Source organism: Oculina patagonica, chromosome 13 (assembly GCF_052425735.1).
Source record: "Oculina patagonica isolate OP01 chromosome 13, crgOcupat, whole genome shotgun sequence".
Taxonomy (NCBI): domain Eukaryota; kingdom Metazoa; phylum Cnidaria; class Anthozoa; order Scleractinia; family Oculinidae; genus Oculina; species Oculina patagonica.
In genome coordinates, this window is record NC_135770.1 from 575,747 (window position 1) to 593,313 (window position 17,567).

The 17,567-nt window shown below is 37.8% G+C and overlaps 2 protein-coding genes and 1 pseudogene across 3 annotated transcripts in view; 1 reads left to right on the forward strand and 2 right to left on the reverse strand.

The window, feature by feature from the left end:
- Positions 1 to 355: 355 nt before the first annotated feature.
- Positions 356 to 2,498, reverse strand: LOC144634490 (ragulator complex protein LAMTOR4 homolog pseudogene; annotated as a pseudogene).
- LOC144634486 (eukaryotic initiation factor 4A-III) lies at positions 2,467 to 9,487 on the forward strand. Its single transcript, XM_078493444.1, has 13 exons — positions 2,467 to 2,673; positions 2,766 to 2,838; positions 3,491 to 3,557; positions 3,797 to 3,859; positions 4,777 to 4,909; positions 5,823 to 5,903; positions 5,995 to 6,047; positions 6,670 to 6,758; positions 7,172 to 7,310; positions 7,731 to 7,846; positions 7,995 to 8,102; positions 8,456 to 8,583; positions 8,868 to 9,487. The coding sequence occupies exons 1-13, from the start codon at positions 2,529 to 2,531 to the stop codon at positions 8,882 to 8,884; spliced, it is 1,212 nt and encodes a 403-aa protein (XP_078349570.1). The 5' UTR covers positions 2,467 to 2,528; the 3' UTR covers positions 8,885 to 9,487.
- Positions 9,329 to 17,567, reverse strand: part of LOC144634485 (radial spoke head protein 6 homolog A-like) — a 99,930-nt gene continuing 91,691 nt past the window's right edge. Inside the window, exons 1-14 of one of the 2 annotated variants that reach the window (XM_078493442.1) lie at positions 17,329 to 17,530; positions 17,131 to 17,192; positions 16,938 to 17,005; positions 16,394 to 16,453; positions 15,607 to 15,817; positions 14,975 to 15,084; positions 14,673 to 14,706; positions 14,425 to 14,544; positions 13,258 to 13,355; positions 11,861 to 12,002; positions 11,644 to 11,753; positions 11,045 to 11,189; positions 10,827 to 10,944; positions 9,329 to 10,098 (exon numbers count right to left, since the gene is read on the reverse strand). In XM_078493442.1, coding sequence (XP_078349568.1) covers positions 9,873 to 10,098; positions 10,827 to 10,944; positions 11,045 to 11,189; positions 11,644 to 11,753; positions 11,861 to 12,002; positions 13,258 to 13,355; positions 14,425 to 14,544; positions 14,673 to 14,706; positions 14,975 to 15,084; positions 15,607 to 15,817; positions 16,394 to 16,453; positions 16,938 to 17,005; positions 17,131 to 17,192; positions 17,329 to 17,429 — 1,605 coding nt within the window. In that variant the 5' untranslated portion in view covers positions 17,430 to 17,530 and the 3' untranslated portion in view covers positions 9,329 to 9,872. Of the gene's footprint in view, positions 10,099 to 10,826; positions 10,945 to 11,044; positions 11,190 to 11,643; positions 11,754 to 11,860; positions 12,003 to 13,257; positions 13,356 to 14,424; positions 14,545 to 14,672; positions 14,707 to 14,974; positions 15,085 to 15,606; positions 15,818 to 16,393; positions 16,454 to 16,937; positions 17,010 to 17,130; positions 17,193 to 17,328; positions 17,531 to 17,567 lie in introns of those variants that run through there. The other variant, XM_078493443.1, reaches the window with a different exon arrangement.

Genomic DNA, 17,567 nt, shown 5'->3' on the forward strand with positions numbered 1-17,567 from the left:
ACTATTCTTCATCCGTAGGTAAACTAATAAAGTAATAAACTCAAGGTAAATGACTAATCAATTCATTTCTGGGAAGGTGAACTCTTTCGAACTCTTTCCAAACGTTTTCAAATTACAATCCTCGCGCGGTAAAATTCAGTCATAATTTCACATAATTATGCAAATAATTTTTAAATCAACCAATCAAAATCACTACCCGGTTTTCGGGTAGTGACGTCACCGGACGGCATTAAGCCCAAATGTGTTCAGACGTTCCTTCTGGCAAGCAGGCGAGCACAGAGGGATGTCTGAAATTCAGGCTAGTTATTTATAGAAAATGTTTTTAACATTTTTAAAAACATTCTATAGAGTCATGCACTCTAAATGGTTATAAAGACTGAAGGGAAAATTACCACCAGGAAAAAAAAATTGTGCTATTACGAATGGATTCTTCTAAGAAGTTACCTAGGTCACCATCTGTAAAACTAAGAATGTAAAGAAAATGTATAGCAGAGCCTTGCCTTATGTCCACCTTGTTAATACAAACAACAACATTATAACAGCCATTTTACCCCCCCCCCCCCTTCCCTGCACACAACCACCTAGACTCCCAGGCGTAAGTGAGAAAAATGTTTTCTGCTTGATTCATACCTTAGCCAGCAGAAAACAACACTTATCCCCGTTTATACAAGCAGCCCTTCACAGCTTTTGACATCTCACAGGTGGTCTGAGCGAGGGTGCCACCTGTATTCAATATACAACTAATGGATCACTTTTAAATTTAGAGCTTTATTTTTGAAGAATTGGATTAACACATTCAAGGAGGTTAAAACTATTTCTGCCCATTTATATAAAAGTTTACAATTCCTCTTTGCTCTTCAAATCTAAATTTACATTTTACAATCAAAAATGCAAAATGTACCATTCAAAAAACAATTCTTTCAGCTTTTAACCATACACAGGATATTGCAAAGGTTTGTGCCGAGTTACAGCGTATTTCGTTAACATTGGATGTCATCATTCTTTTTCACTAATTTCTAGCCAGAGAAATTTTCCTATGACAAATAATAATTAATTATTCATAAGACTATACCAGAGATGCCAACCGTAACAAATTAAAATCCAGGAGATCACCAATTTTGTGGTACCTCTTCTCAAAACCCAAAATGGAGTAAAAAAATTAGAGCTCATCTGATTCAACCAAAAACAACATGTCAAACATCTTAAAATTTTCTGCCAAAATTGAACAAAATAGGTGTGAAACATGTATTTCAAGTGCTTTCCCTCGTATCCAGGAGACTTGGTGAGCCGCATGCCAGACTGGGTGATTCTGTCTGTGTCCAGGAGAATCGCAAACAATCTGGGAGTTGGCATGGATGCTAAACATGTTGATGAACTAACCAACAGAAAGATGCATTGTAGTCACTGGTGGATCCATATGTGATCAAAGGACCTCTCTTGTTCCAATAAAGCAGGAGGGAGTTTTTTTTAAACAAAAGGAGGGTGAGGCCCCTCGCTCCTTTTCTACTAAAATTTGCCTGATCACTGCATGCTCATTTCTACCATTTTGAAACAAAAAATCCATACTGTTGACATAGCAGTCTACTCATATTTGGCTGACATCTCTAATTGGTAACTATTACTTGGTACTCAAGCCAATCAAAAGTACTCATAAGATCTGTGAAGGTGCAAAACATCTGTAAGGAACATTTAGACTCAAACCCTGGAATAGGGCGAAGTCTGTCTAGCTGGTCATGGGATAAGGATGCAGTGAGAAATGTACGTTTTCTTGCACTAAGACAGTGTCAAAGGAAGGGCAACTTTACCATCCCAAGATGCTTTGCTCCTCTCAGTTCCCACAGCAATACAGTTTTGTCATTGTTGAATTTTCAAAATTATCAGTTTTTATCCTGTGATCCATGCAACAATTGTCATGAGTGAAGTACTGTTCTTGTTACCATGATCAATAAGATCAGTTAAGCTCGTCATCTCTTTACCATCATTATATGCTTCTTCAAGACTTTCAAGGTATGTCATGCAAATCATCAAGGGGGGAGGGGTGAGGACAATCAGTCACCCCTCTGAGCTGAGTCAGCCAGCCACTGTATATGTAATGATTTGATTGTTATATTCAGCCAATACTTCCCTTTCTATTCACTCTCCTGTTTCAAAGGTCTCTTTACCACAAATATTTTCTCATTGGCCACAGTCGCCATCAGTGTGAAGCCTTCAAAATACAAAGATAGCCTCTTGAATGCTTGTGTTTTGTCTTCTGATAGCGGCATTTTGGATGCTGTCTGAAGCATCTTGGTTATAACCCCTGCCACGTTCTCATCATTTTCAAGGTCACCAGAAGAAGAAAGCACAGCTCCATCAGAATTTAACTCAAGGAATCCCTGGGCATCTGTGATATCCTCAAAACCTTGTGGAAGATTCGCCATGTTGCCTTCCCATAATGCTTTCCTCCCTTGGGTTGGTCAAAGAGGCGCGGTTACCAAGCTTCTTCCCTTCGCACGCTGAAGAAAACGTGAAAGTTTGAAAAGTAAACCATGTCTCGCAAAAGAAAGGTTGTCGCAGATGACGACGAAGATCCAACCAAGATCGAATTCGAAACATCAGAAGAAGTTGACGTTGTGCCAACGTTCGACCAGCTAAAACTCCGGGAAGACTTGCTTCGAGGAGTTTACGCTTATGGTAAGGGGTGACACTGTCTAATGACGCCATGAAACATGACATGTGTTTGAGAGATTTTTCTGTCGTTTATTGGCGTTCTTATTCAATTCTAGGTTTCGAAAAACCATCGGCAATCCAACAGCGTGCTATTAAACCGATTGTGAAAGGAAGAGATGTGATTGCACAGTGAGTTTATACATTTGAAGTTTTGACGTAGTTACATGTTTATTTTATAGTCCATTGTCACAAAATTGATCGAAAGTTTGTCCACTGCAGAAACTGATTTTATTTTTGCATGTTATTTATTTTTATTTTTGCATGTTATTTATTTTCATGTATCAAATCTTGTAGTTGATCTGCAGTTTGCTGGGGAACCTGGTTATCCTTGCTGCCACAAATTAGATTCATTACAGACAGACAGACAGACAGACACCTTTTTTTTAAGACAACATCTTGCCACAACTTGAAATAATTTGCTGCCATTCTTTTGTTGTTTTGCTTCAAACCTCAAGTTTTGAAAAAAAATAAACAAAAAAACGGCTAAACTTCAGAATACCCTGCCACTTTTTTGCATCTCATTGAATAACAAAAGTACCTATTGTGTTATGCCTCGTTCTATAAAACGTTCCGACACATGTAAATGAAGTGGCCGGGTATTCTGCAATCGCTCCCAAACAGACAAACTACCTCAGATTTACAGTCAATCAAAAAACACTTTAACTCATGCCACGTTAAATTTTAAATTAGATCAAGTTTCAGCAACACACTTAGATGCAAGCGGCGGTATTATTCATGTGAGCAATTCATACTTGCTAACAATCATCTTACATCATTCCAGGGCTCAATCAGGAACAGGAAAAACAGCCACACTCTCCATCTCAGTGCTCCAGTCAATAGATATTCAGGTTTGTTCATAAAACATGCAATGAAAGAAGTCTGATATAGAAGTGACAATAATTATTTTGGTAAACAAATAGCAAGATTCAGGTCTGTGAGTGCCCCATGTCTCAGTCTATGTCAAAACCTTTTTATTGATTTAATATTGTTTTGATAATTATTGACAATACATGTCCACTTGCTAGTTCAGTGTTATGTGGCTGGTAGATACTCACAAATACTGAAGCATCCTTCTTGTTGCCAACAGACAAGAGAAACACAGGCCTTGATCATGTCTCCAACTCGTGAACTTGCCCAACAAATTCAGAAGGTGAGTTTATATTGTAGTTGTTTTAGGTTTATAAGAAAAAAGGAAATTGTCAACTAGGAGATATTGTCTTGATGTACCAGCAAATTATAATAATAATAATAATAATAATAATAATAATAAACATTTTTAAAGCGCCTATCCAGGCCTGCTCTAGGCGCTTTACAAATCTATAAAAAATTCGTTAAAATTAGCTGAATAAATCTTAAAAATTAAAAATGTACATTAAAAGTAATAAAAAGTAAAAATCGCTAAGAGTAATAAGTTTTTTTAAAAAGATAAGTTTTGAGTTTTGATTTATAAGGACTTAAATTGTCACATGAGCGGATAAAAAGAGGTAGACTGTTCCAGAGTTCAGGCGACGAAACAGCAAAAGCTCGAGACCCATTATTAGAACTTATTTTTATTAGAATATCTGACAAGTACTTAACAGAATTAAAATTTTGAGTTTGAGGCTGAAAAACTTTAAGTTATGTGATGGGAGTTCATCCTTGCTATTCAGTAGTCTGTTTGCAGCATTATGTTTTACTAATAGGAGCGAAGAGGATGAGTGAGTGATTCAGTAGTCTGTGTAACTCTCCAAGTGTGATGAATTGCATTAATTCAACCATCTTTCGGGACAGAAATATTTTGTTGAAATGCATAATCTGACTTGAGAGTACACAAGTATTTAACTGCCTTTAAATGGAAGTTTGAAAGTTTGATATTTGATTTCCAGTTCTCATCAGTCACATAGCCTGGAAAGCTATTTCTGTGTGCTTTAGTTGGTTTCACATCATAACAAACCTAAACTTTGTAGTTATAAACCCAAAGGTTAAATGGAGCACAGAGGCTCATTCAAAGCTCCTAGATTACATTTAAACTTGAGCATCTACTGTGTATGTACATGTAATTTAAGTGAGGTGTGTGATTTTCAACAGGTCATTCTTGCTCTTGGTGACTACATGAGTGTTCAGTGCCATGCGTGTATTGGAGGAACAAATGTTGGAGAGGACATAAGAAAACTTGATTATGGACAGCATGTGGTGTCTGGTACACCTGGCAGAGTCTTTGGTAAGCTGTCTATTTCATGCTTTCACACTTATTCAAAAATGTAGTCTGTTACTCCAAAGATCTACCTTTCTGAAAGTTTGTCCTGTTGTGTAGCCAACTCCTGCTCTAAGGCCTATGTCGTGGTTTAATTTTATTTTTGGTTTTAAATTTTTGAAACCAGTTTGATTTTTATTTCCCTTTGTTTCAGATTAAGATAATGACTGTGAGACATTGTCATAGTTTGGTTTGAAATTTTTTTAACCAAATGTTAAATATTTGAACCACAGCTTCTACATGTAAATAGACATTCAAAACAACTGTCTCTCTCTGTCTTTCAATACTGATGGTGTTGGGCTACAGAGGTTGTTGTGATGTTTCAGATTAATTCTTCCTTGGTTTTGTAAACAAGTAACAACCAATCTGAGACACTTACGGACCTCTGTAGAACTACAATATATAAGCAGCATTTTGTGGGAGGCGCGGTGGCCTAATGGTTAGTACGCCAGACTCTGGATCGAGCGGTCCGAGTTCGAGCCCTGGCCGGGGTCACTTGTGTTGTGTTCTTGGGCAAGACACTTAACTCTCATAGTGCCTCTCTCCACCCAGGTGTATAAATGGGTACCGGCGACATAATGCTGGAAGGGAACCCTGCAATGGACTAGCATCCCATTCAGGGGGGAGTAAAAATATTCCTAGCCGCTTAATGCTACGGAAACCGGGATAAGCTCTGGCAGTGTGGGCCGCTTGGCTCGTGGCTTCTCCTTTATAAAACTTTTAGGTTCAAATGTCATGTCTGCCAAGCAGGGGAGAATTAAGCTTGGAAAGAAAAAAGTCTTATTACTCTGGCAAAGGTTACAGTATTTTGTTCTTTGATAAATAACTGCATGTAACTACCGGTAATCGTTTTCTTTGTCCATTGTTTATTTTACTCTAGACATGATCAGAAGAAGAAGCTTAAGAACCCGAGCAATTAAACTGCTAGTGTTGGATGAGGCAGATGAAATGTTGAACAAAGGTATGACCTGTAGTAATGATTGACTTATTCCATACAAGTTTATATTTAACCAAGTCTTAACATTTTGATATGACTCATATTCCTCTTTTAGGATTCAAGGAACAGATCTACGATGTGTACAGATATCTTCCCCCGGCAACACAGGCAAGTTGCACTTCCCACAACAGTGCTCCAAGCTCAAGTTTTTTAGAAGTCGCAAATCGGTCGCCACTAGAAAAATTTTAGTTGCCAAAAGCAAAACATTTTAAAAGAAGGACACTTCATGTCACTTTACATGAAGTAATACTGCCGACTGTGATGAACCGAATTGAAATCATTCGTAGAACGTTCTGACGCAGTAGGTTTTGTTTGCATTCCAGAGTTTTTTGGTTGATCTGTTCTAATTATCGTGCAGAATAGTAAATAAATGATTAGTGAAACAGACAAAGTGGCAACCTATCGGTATTTGGAAAATTTTGTGGCCAAATTTTCTTTTCAATCGCCATGGCAACCAAAATAGCTGCAGCTTGGAGCGCTGCACAACAACCTACATGAGCCTCACATTCTCAGCTTTGTCTATTCCCCCTTGAAATTTTATATGTAACAATCAAGTCTCCAAAAAATAATGAAACATGAGTAAACAGTCATTGAAAAGATTCTTGTTTTCTTCCAATGTGATACATGCCACAGAGCTTGTTGAAGTGACATACTATTCAAATGCATGACGTTCTGAAGGGTTGTTTTTTCATTTACATATAGTTTTGTAAATGTTTGTGTCTATTTTTAGGTTGTTCTTTTAAGTGCCACCCTTCCACATGACATCCTAGAAATGACAGAAAAGTTCATGACAGATCCTATCAGGATTCTGGTCAAACGGTGAGTTACACTTACTGATCATCAAAAATATTCAAGTGTTGAAATTGTAATAAATCAATGCAGAAACAAAAAAATCGCATGGTTTGGTGAATACCTCCATAAATAATCCAGAGGGTTTTCAAGAAGATTTTTGTGACAGACACTAAAGACATAATCAAGTGCACTAGGTAAAAAAGAAATGATCCAAAGCTGTGCTCTTAGAATAATTTCAGGGTGCCCAAACGTAGGTTCTTATGTAAGAAATCTTGTCCACCCAGCTCTTAAAAGCTTTCATGATAGCAAAGTTATACAAGTCACCCGAAGACAAAAGTAAGTCACCAGTGACACCCAGGCACTGCTAGAGCACAGCTCATTGATATGATGATTTTTCACACACAATTTGAAATAATCATAATGAACTTTGTTTGTCTTAGTGATGAATTGACACTGGAGGGCATCAAGCAGTTCTTTGTGGCTGTAGAACGAGAAGAATGGAAGTTTGACACCCTTTGTGATTTGTACGACACCCTTACCATTACACAGGCTGTTATTTTCTGCAACACCAAGAGAAAGGTTGGTTTACTTAGCAGTTGTTTGGAAATTTGGTTAGGTCACAACAGGTTAAGGTTTTTCATAAGCTAAGTTCTGTTATACCATATTTTTTTGATTTAACGCTGGGTATAGAATGATAATATTGCTGGGTTTCCAAGGTGGAGTTGAAAATAGGCACCTTAGGTATTTATTAGAGGCATAATAAGCAGAAGCTGTAGATATATTAGCCAGATACATGTTTGTCCACAATAATAATTAAAAACTTTTGCTTAAAATGAACACCGAGCTTGAATAACTGCAGGAGTCAAATTAACGCTGGGCCCATCAGCCTAAGTTTGAAATAAACGCCAGGGGCATTTATTGAGAAAATATGGTAATTTTATTACTGTAATCAATTATGCTGTAAATGATAATTTCTTAGGAGAGTTTTTTTTTTGCTAGGTTGACTGGCTTGTGGAGAAGATGAGAGAAGCCAACTTCACTGTTTCATCAATGCACGGTGACATGCCACAGAAAGAAAGAGATGCCATCATGAAAGAATTCAGATCTGGACAAAGGTATGCAGTCATGAAGTTAATGTCAAATCAGCTACCACTGGATGAAAGCCCAGGGTTCATAAAGTTTTAAGGGAAAAAGAAGCAATTACTGATCTGTAGCTTTCATTTTGCAAATTTCTGACACCCTGTTATGTTGTTTCTTCTTCAGTCGAGTGCTGATTTCAACAGACGTGTGGGCCCGAGGTATTGACGTACAACAGGTGTCTTTGGTTATCAACTACGACCTTCCAAACAATCGTGAATTGTACATTCACAGGTATGGCCACTGCTATTAGTCCATTTTGCCATTGGTTAGGTAGGAGGAAGGAGGGTGGGGGCATTGTGTGTGATGGCCCAAGTTACTGCTACCAAAGGGGCTGCTTTATGTACTGATACAGTCATGTGGTTTGTTCCTTTATGTGGATGTGTCAGGATCTTTTGCAAGTTGCCAAAATTACGAGTACATTTTTATCATAAGAGGCTGATGTTTTTTGTGAATTTTATTTCTGATAGCTTATTGAAACTAGAAAACATTTTCATCGTGGCATTTTTGGAGTTTTGCTTGTTATTTAATAAATTGAGCTTCATCAGAATGTGAATCACTTTATGTCTTGAAATTGTTCATTTAAGGATTGGTCGTTCAGGTCGATTTGGTCGCAAAGGTGTTGCCATCAACTTCGTGAAGTCAGATGATATCCGAATCTTACGTGACATTGAACAGTATTACAGTACACAGATTGATGAAATGCCCATGAACGGTAGGTTTCCTTTCCATTGTGCATTATGTAATCAGTCCCATGCCTTATTTGATGGTTCTTAGAGAAAATGCCCACATGCAAATTTTTTTTCAAGTATTGCTGTTTCATTTTTCCATGCCGTACAGGGGAAATAAAATCTGTGCAAGCTTTTGAGTAAAAAGAAATGAAAAGATTTACTTTGTGGCAAATAGTATTATCTTCAGGTTCTCTCACTCTATCTGTAACACTTTCAGTTTGTATAACTGTAAGACTCACATGTATGTTTTATTTTGCTTCTCTTTCAGTGGCTGATCTGATCTAAAGTTCCAGGGATGATGATGAGGAGCCAACCAACATTATATAATCTTTTGGCAATAAATTATATTTATTGTTACAGCATGGTAGACACTAGAGTTTGTTCTGTGAAAAGAGTCCTTCTTGTTATCCAGATCTCGACATTTTTATAGTTAGATCTCACTGAATGTTCAGGGAAAGCACAGGAAAGATGTGATTTGGACTTTGTTCTAATTCCAAATTCAGATAATGCTAATTTTTATATCAACCTTTAGCAAAAAGGGAAGATACACTTTCTTTTATAAAGCTCTTTTCACGTATTTAGATACAGAACAACATCGATAACATGAGCTACTTGTTCACAAGTGAGTAAGGGAGAGAGAGTGTAAATTTATGTAGTAACACATTCATTTGTTATTATTGCTGTGTTAGTTTTACCCACATAATTTTAGTCCCCATAGAAACACTAAAACACTTGTAAAAAAACAGTTTTAATTCAGGAATTGTTTTCAAAATCCCCTACATCTGTTTATTTTGTGTATGTTACATTATTATGTACAATGTAGTCGACTTTACCATTCTTCACTAACAGTTTGCTTGCTTGTTTTATGAATAAAGTTATTTGACAACATATTCTGTCCAAGCTCCTGTATTAATTCTATCTGTTTCAAGATACATTGGCTAGAAGACCCAAAAAAAAGCATGGCGTACCATAAATTAACACATAATAACTAGTAGCTGACAGTTTGTTAATAGAATGTTACACAAAGGTTTTTTCTCCTGCAGTTATATTTACATCTCTTTCTTATATGAAGTCATATATAGAAAGTATACCTTACATAAAAAGCAGAAAGAAATAGATGCATGAATGAAAAACATGTCAATTTTCAAACTGAATTATAACAATCACCAAATGCTTTTTAAGATATTTACATTTCATCTAAAGTGAAGTGCTTGACCTTATGAAGGTAAAATAATTTAATTTATAAGTCAAAATTAGTAATCCAGCAAAGTGACTAATCATCCTCATCGTCATCATCTTCCTCGTCTTCCATCTCCGCAGCCTCCATTGCTTCCTGTTGCGCAGCCTTGAGAGCCTTCTCTTCCTCCACCGATGGGTCCTCAGCCTCAGTGATCTCTGGTCCGCTAGTGAATTCCTCTTGTGGTGGTGGAGGAGGAGGTGGGCTGTAGTTCTCTGCACTGAATTTCTGGCCCCAGCCAACATAAATGTTCTCAAATTTTCTGGAATAAGAAAACATCACGATAAATTGCTGTATAAAATGCTATGTAGTAATGATAAGCCATATTAGTAGAAACTCAGCTGTGTTCTATTGGAAATCCGCGAATCTGATTGGTTCTCCCACTGTTTTCTATTCGCCGATAGAAAACAGTCGCGCGCGCGCGTAGCTCTTTAAGCGGTAAATTTTCTTGATTTTTGTCTTCAAAGTGCACAATATTGTAGGTTTTGGAATGCAATGCTTTAGAGTTTCTACTAAAACAATTAGACTACTCGCCCTCGTTTTCTATGAGCGATAGTCAACTCGGCTGCGCCTCGTTGACTATTTGCTCATAGAAAACTCGGGCTCGTAGTCTAATTGTTAAATAGATTTAAACTTTTATTAATGTACAAATAATCATGATGCTGTCCACTGATACATTTACTGTAACAGACTGCAAAATGATCCCCATTATGCATGAACTTGTATAAATGTGTAGAGCAAAATCAGGGATAGATGTGAGAAATTTTCTTCATAAGCCTGAATTTAAGTCATTTCCTTTGGGTGTTTGCTCCCACTTGCTTTGTAGCTTACTTCCTCACATACCGGTAATGGTCCTGTCTTGGGCTAGCAAGGTTTACAAGCTTGGCTCACAAATGGTGCTTTGCACTGCCCATGCACTCTCGACAAAGAAATAAATGTGAAATATAGTTTTTTTAAAATACTGTTTTGCATCTAACAGTGAATACCAACCTCTCAACAGCAAATGCATGTGCTCCTGGCCACAGGTTGGAGTGCATAACAGCTAGGGAGTACTGAGGAACTAAAGTAGAGGATTTCTGTGCTGTCCATGGAGGCATGCTATCAACCTCTGTTAGAAATAAATAAGAGAGCAATAAGGGGGGTTCCACATAAATAATTACTACAGTCTCAATACTAAATATGACAGTGTGATGTAGCCCTGCTCTTACCAGCATCTTCTGAGAGTGGTGTCAGCAGTGGCGGACCTTGTTCAGGTTCTGGTTCATCAGGCTCTTCCCTTTCTTCGTCCTCCTCTTCTTCCTCCAGTTCCTCCTCCTCTCTCTTTTGCGAGGGGTTAAACCAAGTGCAACGACCCTACAAAACCAGGCAATAAGCTTCAGAAAATGACATCACATGCGTAGCTGGTAAGTGCTTTGTTTATGGAGAACGAAAGAGAGATGGAGCCGCGAGGGATTTGGGGAGGAGTTCACTTGCCGCTCACGCACGCGAGCTTCGCCCGCAATTTTTCTCGCCCCCCACCCTCATCTTGCCGGCTACGCAGGCTACTATATTTATTGACTTATTTCTATAATATTTTACAAATTGATTAAATTTAAAGAAGGAATTTTAGGGACTCGTCATAAAGTACAGGGGGGTAGGCTATGAAAAATTGGGGGTGGGTTACTATTTTTCAACATGTCAAAAAGGGTGGGTCAGGAAAAATATTGCTAAGCACTGCATTAGTGGTGGGTCATGGTTAAATTATTCATTTAACGGCATCTAGGGTGGGGGGGTGGTGGGTAATAGTGAATTCCCATTTAAAACTTACCTGTGGAAGAACATACTGGACGTGATGAACCCAGTTAGCACAGGATGGATCAGTCATTTCATTCACAGTGAGTCCTTCAAACTCCAGATTCACCACAAAGGAGTCACGAGCTGGTAGTTAAAATTATATGTATTTGAAATTGATCTGAAGTGATTAAATGTGTAAACTAAGTAACAGAAGAAAACATGAATGAAGGAATGAACAAACAAATTTGTACCTCCTCCTTCCTCATCCTCATCCTCTTCCTCTTCAAACATGTAGTAACCAAGAGGACTGATGTTTGTTGTGGCTGATATTCTCGCAATCTGAGCTCTTAAGTAGTTGGCTTCATTTCCAGGAAAAGGTGGATAGCTTACAACCTGATAAGTGCAAACCAATAAGGAAATCATTAATAAAATTTTTTAAAATTTTTTAACATCAAACATGGGCCTCTCTATGGGTATTTCCGAAGAAATCGAAGACGCGAAGATCACCGCAGAAAAAAAGAAGATCTCAAGATGTAAGCGAAGATCTGAAATTGACCAAAATTCATGTGATTAAATTGAACACTCAGATATAAAACTGTCATAACTCATAAACACTACAGAAAATATCTGGAATTTCTAAATTTTGGCATTTGACTACATAACGAAAAAAACAAATGGAGATGAAACGAAGATCTGCTTAAAAAACCCGAAGATTTGCAAAAAATTACGAAGAAAATGAAGACTGGGTACCCGTAGAGAGGCTCAAACATCATAATAATTATAATTATTCCACTTTATAATATAGATAGGAGTCTACACGCGCTCTGATTGGCTAAAAACCTATGTTTTATCAGAGTATAAAACAGAAAAATCATGTTTTGTTTCAACTTTGCTCGATTGCTTTGCGCGTCGTTGACTGTTCGTTGGCTATAACCACTCGTATCCAATAAGGGCGAATGGAATAAATGTTTTATTAAATTCCTAGTATAAATCCACTGGACATTTCATTTTGATGTAAACGAAGTGAAAGTCCTCTCCGGGGATATGAGGAAGCGGGAAAAATTGCGGCGTGGTGTTCACTTCTTGAGTTGAATGAAACTCGCAAGGAAAGTGAGCGAGAGAGTTTTCTTTCGAAGTTTTTCTTCGACAATCTCCTTTTAAATCGTCTATTCATGCTGGAAAATTGTGACAACAATTAAGGTTTACGGGAAGATCCAAGGCAATAGCTTTTCTGGAAATTATACGCCTTGTTCAAGTCGAACGAAGCAAGGGACAGCTGTCATCGAGACTACTATACTATATTATGCTGAGACAAAATTGCACTCAGAGTCGTTGAAGTTTATTGTGGCTCAAAGAAAGATCAAGTTGAGGTTTTTTTGGTTTTTTCTTGTTTTCTACATTTCCCTCGTGTTCTCAAATGCCTGCCCTGTTTTATGACAGAATAAAACATAGCTTAGGCTTCTTTATTTGTTATGTGTTAAACATGTAGGTAACAATTGTTATTGAGCTTCATAGGCCTGCATAACATACAGAGAGCTAGACAATTATTGCTACTAGCAACTTAGGGAATAGAAGGTCTGGAATTTTTTTAAATGAAAAGGCTTAGCAACATAATGACTGAGTGGAATTTTTATTAAACCAAACTTACAGGTGCTTGAAGATTTCCTGTGAAGAATTTTCTGATTTGTCTTGAGACCACAATCTGTGCAGGAGTGACAGGGGGGAGTCTTACCCACGGACCTCCAGCTGTAGTAAAACAAATTACAATAAAAACACTTAAGATAGTTCAATTCATGCGTATATAGATGACATGTACAGTGTAGATCTAGTTAGCCTAGTGGTATGGTCAGGCTTGTTTTTTGTTTTGTACTTTCCTAGCCAGCAAATGTTCAGGGAGTTACTGGTAGTCTACTCAGAGCAATATGTATTCACAGCTGTTTGAGCTTGCATCACCAGCTGTAGCACCCAGGGGGGTACTCAGGATTTCAAGTAACAGGGATGATTGAAGGATTTTTTTGGGTTCGAAATTTTCGATTCCGGGATTTTTTTGGGTAGGAAAATTTGGCAAGTATTTTTTTTATTTAAGTACGGATGTTTTTGGGTATTTAAACAAATTTAAAGATTCATGGTAGTGCTTCGGCTGTGTAGTTCTGCGAATAAAGTACAAACAAACATGGTTTGCAGTTGATTTTTTAGGGGTCAATTTTTAATCTATGGATTTTTTTGGTTGTGTTGGAAACCCTAGGGTTTTTTTTTTGGGTCTTGATTTTTGCCCCCATTCGATCATCCTGGTCACTTGAAATCCCAGGGGGGTACTCCGACTTGTAAATGACGGGGATGATCGAATGGAGGCAAAATTCAGGACCCAAAAAATCCCTAAGTCTCCCGACATTACCCAAAAAATCCCTGAACCAAAAATAACCCCCCAAAAAATCCCTTGTCAAATTACCCCTAAATTGCCAGGAGGTGCAATAAAATAACACAAAGAACGCTCGTTTTGTTTATTCATCATACCATAAATACGCCAAGGCCGCGCCAAGGCACATTAGTTCGTTTTTTAAACCCAAAAAAATCCCCTATTTAAATCAAGATACCCAAAAAAATACTTGCCAAATTTTCCAACCCAAAAAAATCCCGGATCGAAATTTCAAACCAAAAAAATCCTTTGATGATCCCCGTCATTAACAAGCTGGAGTACCCCCCTGGGCTTGAAATCCCAAGTACCCCCCCTCCCCCCCCACCCTGGGCTGTGGCACCAGCCACCTTTAATCTAATGTAAGTCGCTATCACTGGGCATGAAAGAGAATTTACTCACATTCATTGCATACAAAGTATGTTTTCTTGTTGCAGCCTGTTCTGCTGTCTTCTTTGGGAATAACTGGTGGTGGTTTAAATTCTGTCTGAGGGACATCATCTTCTTCTACATCAAAATCTCCTGCAAAGAATCGAGTTCTGTTTGTTAATATCACATATTAATATCAGTAAAAGGTAATATTCAGTGTACCATGAAAGCAATCAAAAGGCTGGAAGGTAAACCGTATTGATCATATTTTGTTTTCTAACCTTCTTTGATGATGTCTGTTTTTGCTTCAATATTCTGAAGAAAAAGAAAGAACACGAGTTTGCTTTGTTAGGCGTACGTCTGCTCATTTAGGTAACCTAGCTGGAGAAAAGATACTTTATCGGATAAACTTTTTGGTTGATTCTCTCAAACCCTAGATTTTTTGAAATTCCCAACAACTTGAACCAAAAGTCATTTCCCTTCCCTCATCATTGTAATTTTAGTTTTAAGTCTCATACATGTATCTCTGACTTTGAAAAAGGCAAGAAATCAAATAAAGTAGTCAGAAGGCAAGCACATGTACCTCTTGTTGTTCTTGCTGTCTGTCGTCATCTTGTGGTTCCTCTGGGTCTTCTCCTTCAAAAAACTCCACTTCAGCAATTACATAATTTGCATGGATGCCAAATATTTTACCTGAAAAGGAAACCATCCGGTCATAAATCAACCTTTTCTTTCATTTTATCAGGATAATTACCAGGTATTGAAATTTCATTGGCCTACTTTTGCCAGCAGTTTCAAACGTTAACAAGAAGTCACTTTATCAAACACTGTCAGATGATATGCAGTGAATTTTACTCATTGTTCACATTTCTGCTTGCCTTCTACCCTGCAAACAGGCTCAAAACTGAGGCAGGGCAAAAAAAGCAAAGCAAGCCGAACATAGCCTGGGAGAGAAAGTAATGCGGGGCATGCTCAGGCCACGCCCAGGCCATGCTCAGCTCATTTTGCTCGCCCTTCTTGTCTTGCCCCTGCACTTGGGAGCCTGGGGGGTTCGCAGGCTACATGTCCCGGCAGGACTTTGAAAATACTATGCACCTTGTAAATTATCAAAGTGTGCTTTTTACTTGCCAAACCGTCAAATAAGATGTACATATGCATACCGATGAATTTATCAAACAACATTACAGAAATTTTAAAAGGTTTCACTTATCTCACCCCAAAATCTACATGTCCTTATTGGCTGGGTGTCAATCAAAAGTTTCAAAGCTAAAAATACTCGAAATGTTTCTTCTCTGCCAATGCCAACACCAGCTTGTTCAAAGTAGTTTGCGAGTTCCATCAGATCTGGTAAAGGTGCTTCTTCTTGGTCTTCTTCCATTTCTGGATCTCGCATCATGGGTTCCAGTTCTTGTTCAGTAGGTTTTCTCTGGAAAAATGACAATAAATCTTAGCAACCTGTGTCCCTATGCGCAATATTGTGTACACAAAAAAATATCTCAACATTTATGACTGCATTATTGAAATTGGGTAAGGCTTAGTATGGTATATCTTCCGTGGGGGGGAGGAGGGGGGGTGGTACTCAGGATTTCAAGTGGGCATGATCCAATGATTTTTGGGGGTTGGAAATTTTCGATTCTGGGATTTTTTGGGTAAGAAAATTTGGCAAATATTTTTTTAAGTTACCGAGTTTCTACTATATCAGCAAACTGCTATGCCAAACTCAGAGGGTCAGACTGAAAGCCTACATGTACCTATTTCAGAGATGAAGTTGCAAGCCTGCAAGCAGATGCCCCCACAGGCTAGCTAAACCTATCCTATCCAGGGGTACAATCCTGTTCCAGGTTAAGAAAACATTAAGCAAGTTTTATAGTTACGAACCAGTCAAATAACTTCTTTTTGTGACGTTGCCTTATACAGTGGCAAAAGCATCGACTGTTCACAGCCCTCTATTTTTTCGATCAAATCAAGATGCTGTGGACGGTCTAGCAAAAGCACAACTCACCTCAAACAGGGTCAACTGGGATCTTGCAAGTAACACTTCTGTAGATTCATCTTCTTTATTCTTAAAAAAATCGCATTTTATGAAATATTAAATTTATGTGTATAATGCCATTAGGTAAAGCTTCATGGTTTTTTCCCACCATTTTGAAAAGACTGCTCGCTGTTATACACAGTGTTTATACATGAATCCAATGCTGAATAATTCCCATAATAATTTATTATTACAGCTTATGATCCCAATCAAAATATACCATCGATCACCTCTCTCTTAATGGACACCTCTATATGATGGACACCTCTATAAGATGGACACCTGGTGTTGGTCCCCTCCCTGTAGTTTTTCAGTCATTTTTGTGTACTAACTAAACTCCCTATAAGAAGGACACCTAGATCTAAGACGGACAGTTGGAGCCAGTACTGATGGTGTTTGTTTTAGAGAGAGTTGACTGTACGTACAGGTTTGTTATAACCAATAAAACATTTTTTACGTGATGTCTACAGCAATTTTAGTTAGGTAGGTAATTCAGTGGGACAAATGCATTTACCTGAATAGTGTCAAAACTGGGACAGAATTTGGCCCTCTTTTCATCTCTTACAAGATCGTCTATTAAATCTGCAAGGATGGAAATTAATAATTAACTTATGTGAAATTGGTACAATGACTACAGAGCCTCTAAAGTTACAAATAAAATTGAAAAATCTGTAAGCTTGAATGTTTTGTACAAAACAGCAACTTGCCTGCTACGTTTGCCGGTTTTTCTTCCAAGACCTTTCTTATAACACTTGCAAGATGATCATACCTGAACCAAGAGAGGAAAATATAAAAAATTATGACGCGTAAAGTAGCTGAGTAAGTTTGCTTCAATGTGCAATGATATTTTAAAAAGATCACAATCACAGCTCATGAATCGAAACGAGACCTGAAGTTATACTTACACATTTAGATTCGAATGTAAACTTGCTTTCAGCAAAAATGCCTTTGCATTTTGAAAATCGCTGTCTAAATCATTGCTGCTAGATTCACTTGTGTTATCCATGGTGTTTTTTGTTTTGAAAAAGAAATAAACGCTTTGAAACCTTCAGGTCTTCTGATTCCAACTTATTCGACCGCCATCAAGGTTTGTGTGACCATAGCAACATTTCGTTGCTATTCAATAGAACTTCGGGACTCTTCG

Coding starts and splice junctions, on each gene's coding strand:
- LOC144634486 (XM_078493444.1), top strand. CDS start 2,529: ATGTCTCGCAAAAGAAAGGTTGTCGCAGATGACGACGAAGATCCAACC. Junction 5,904..5,994: donor AGATGAAATGTTGAACAAAG/GTATGACCTGTA, acceptor TTCCTCTTTTAG/GATTCAAGGAACAGATCTAC. Junction 8,103..8,455: donor CGTGAATTGTACATTCACAG/GTATGGCCACTG, acceptor TGTTCATTTAAG/GATTGGTCGTTCAGGTCGAT.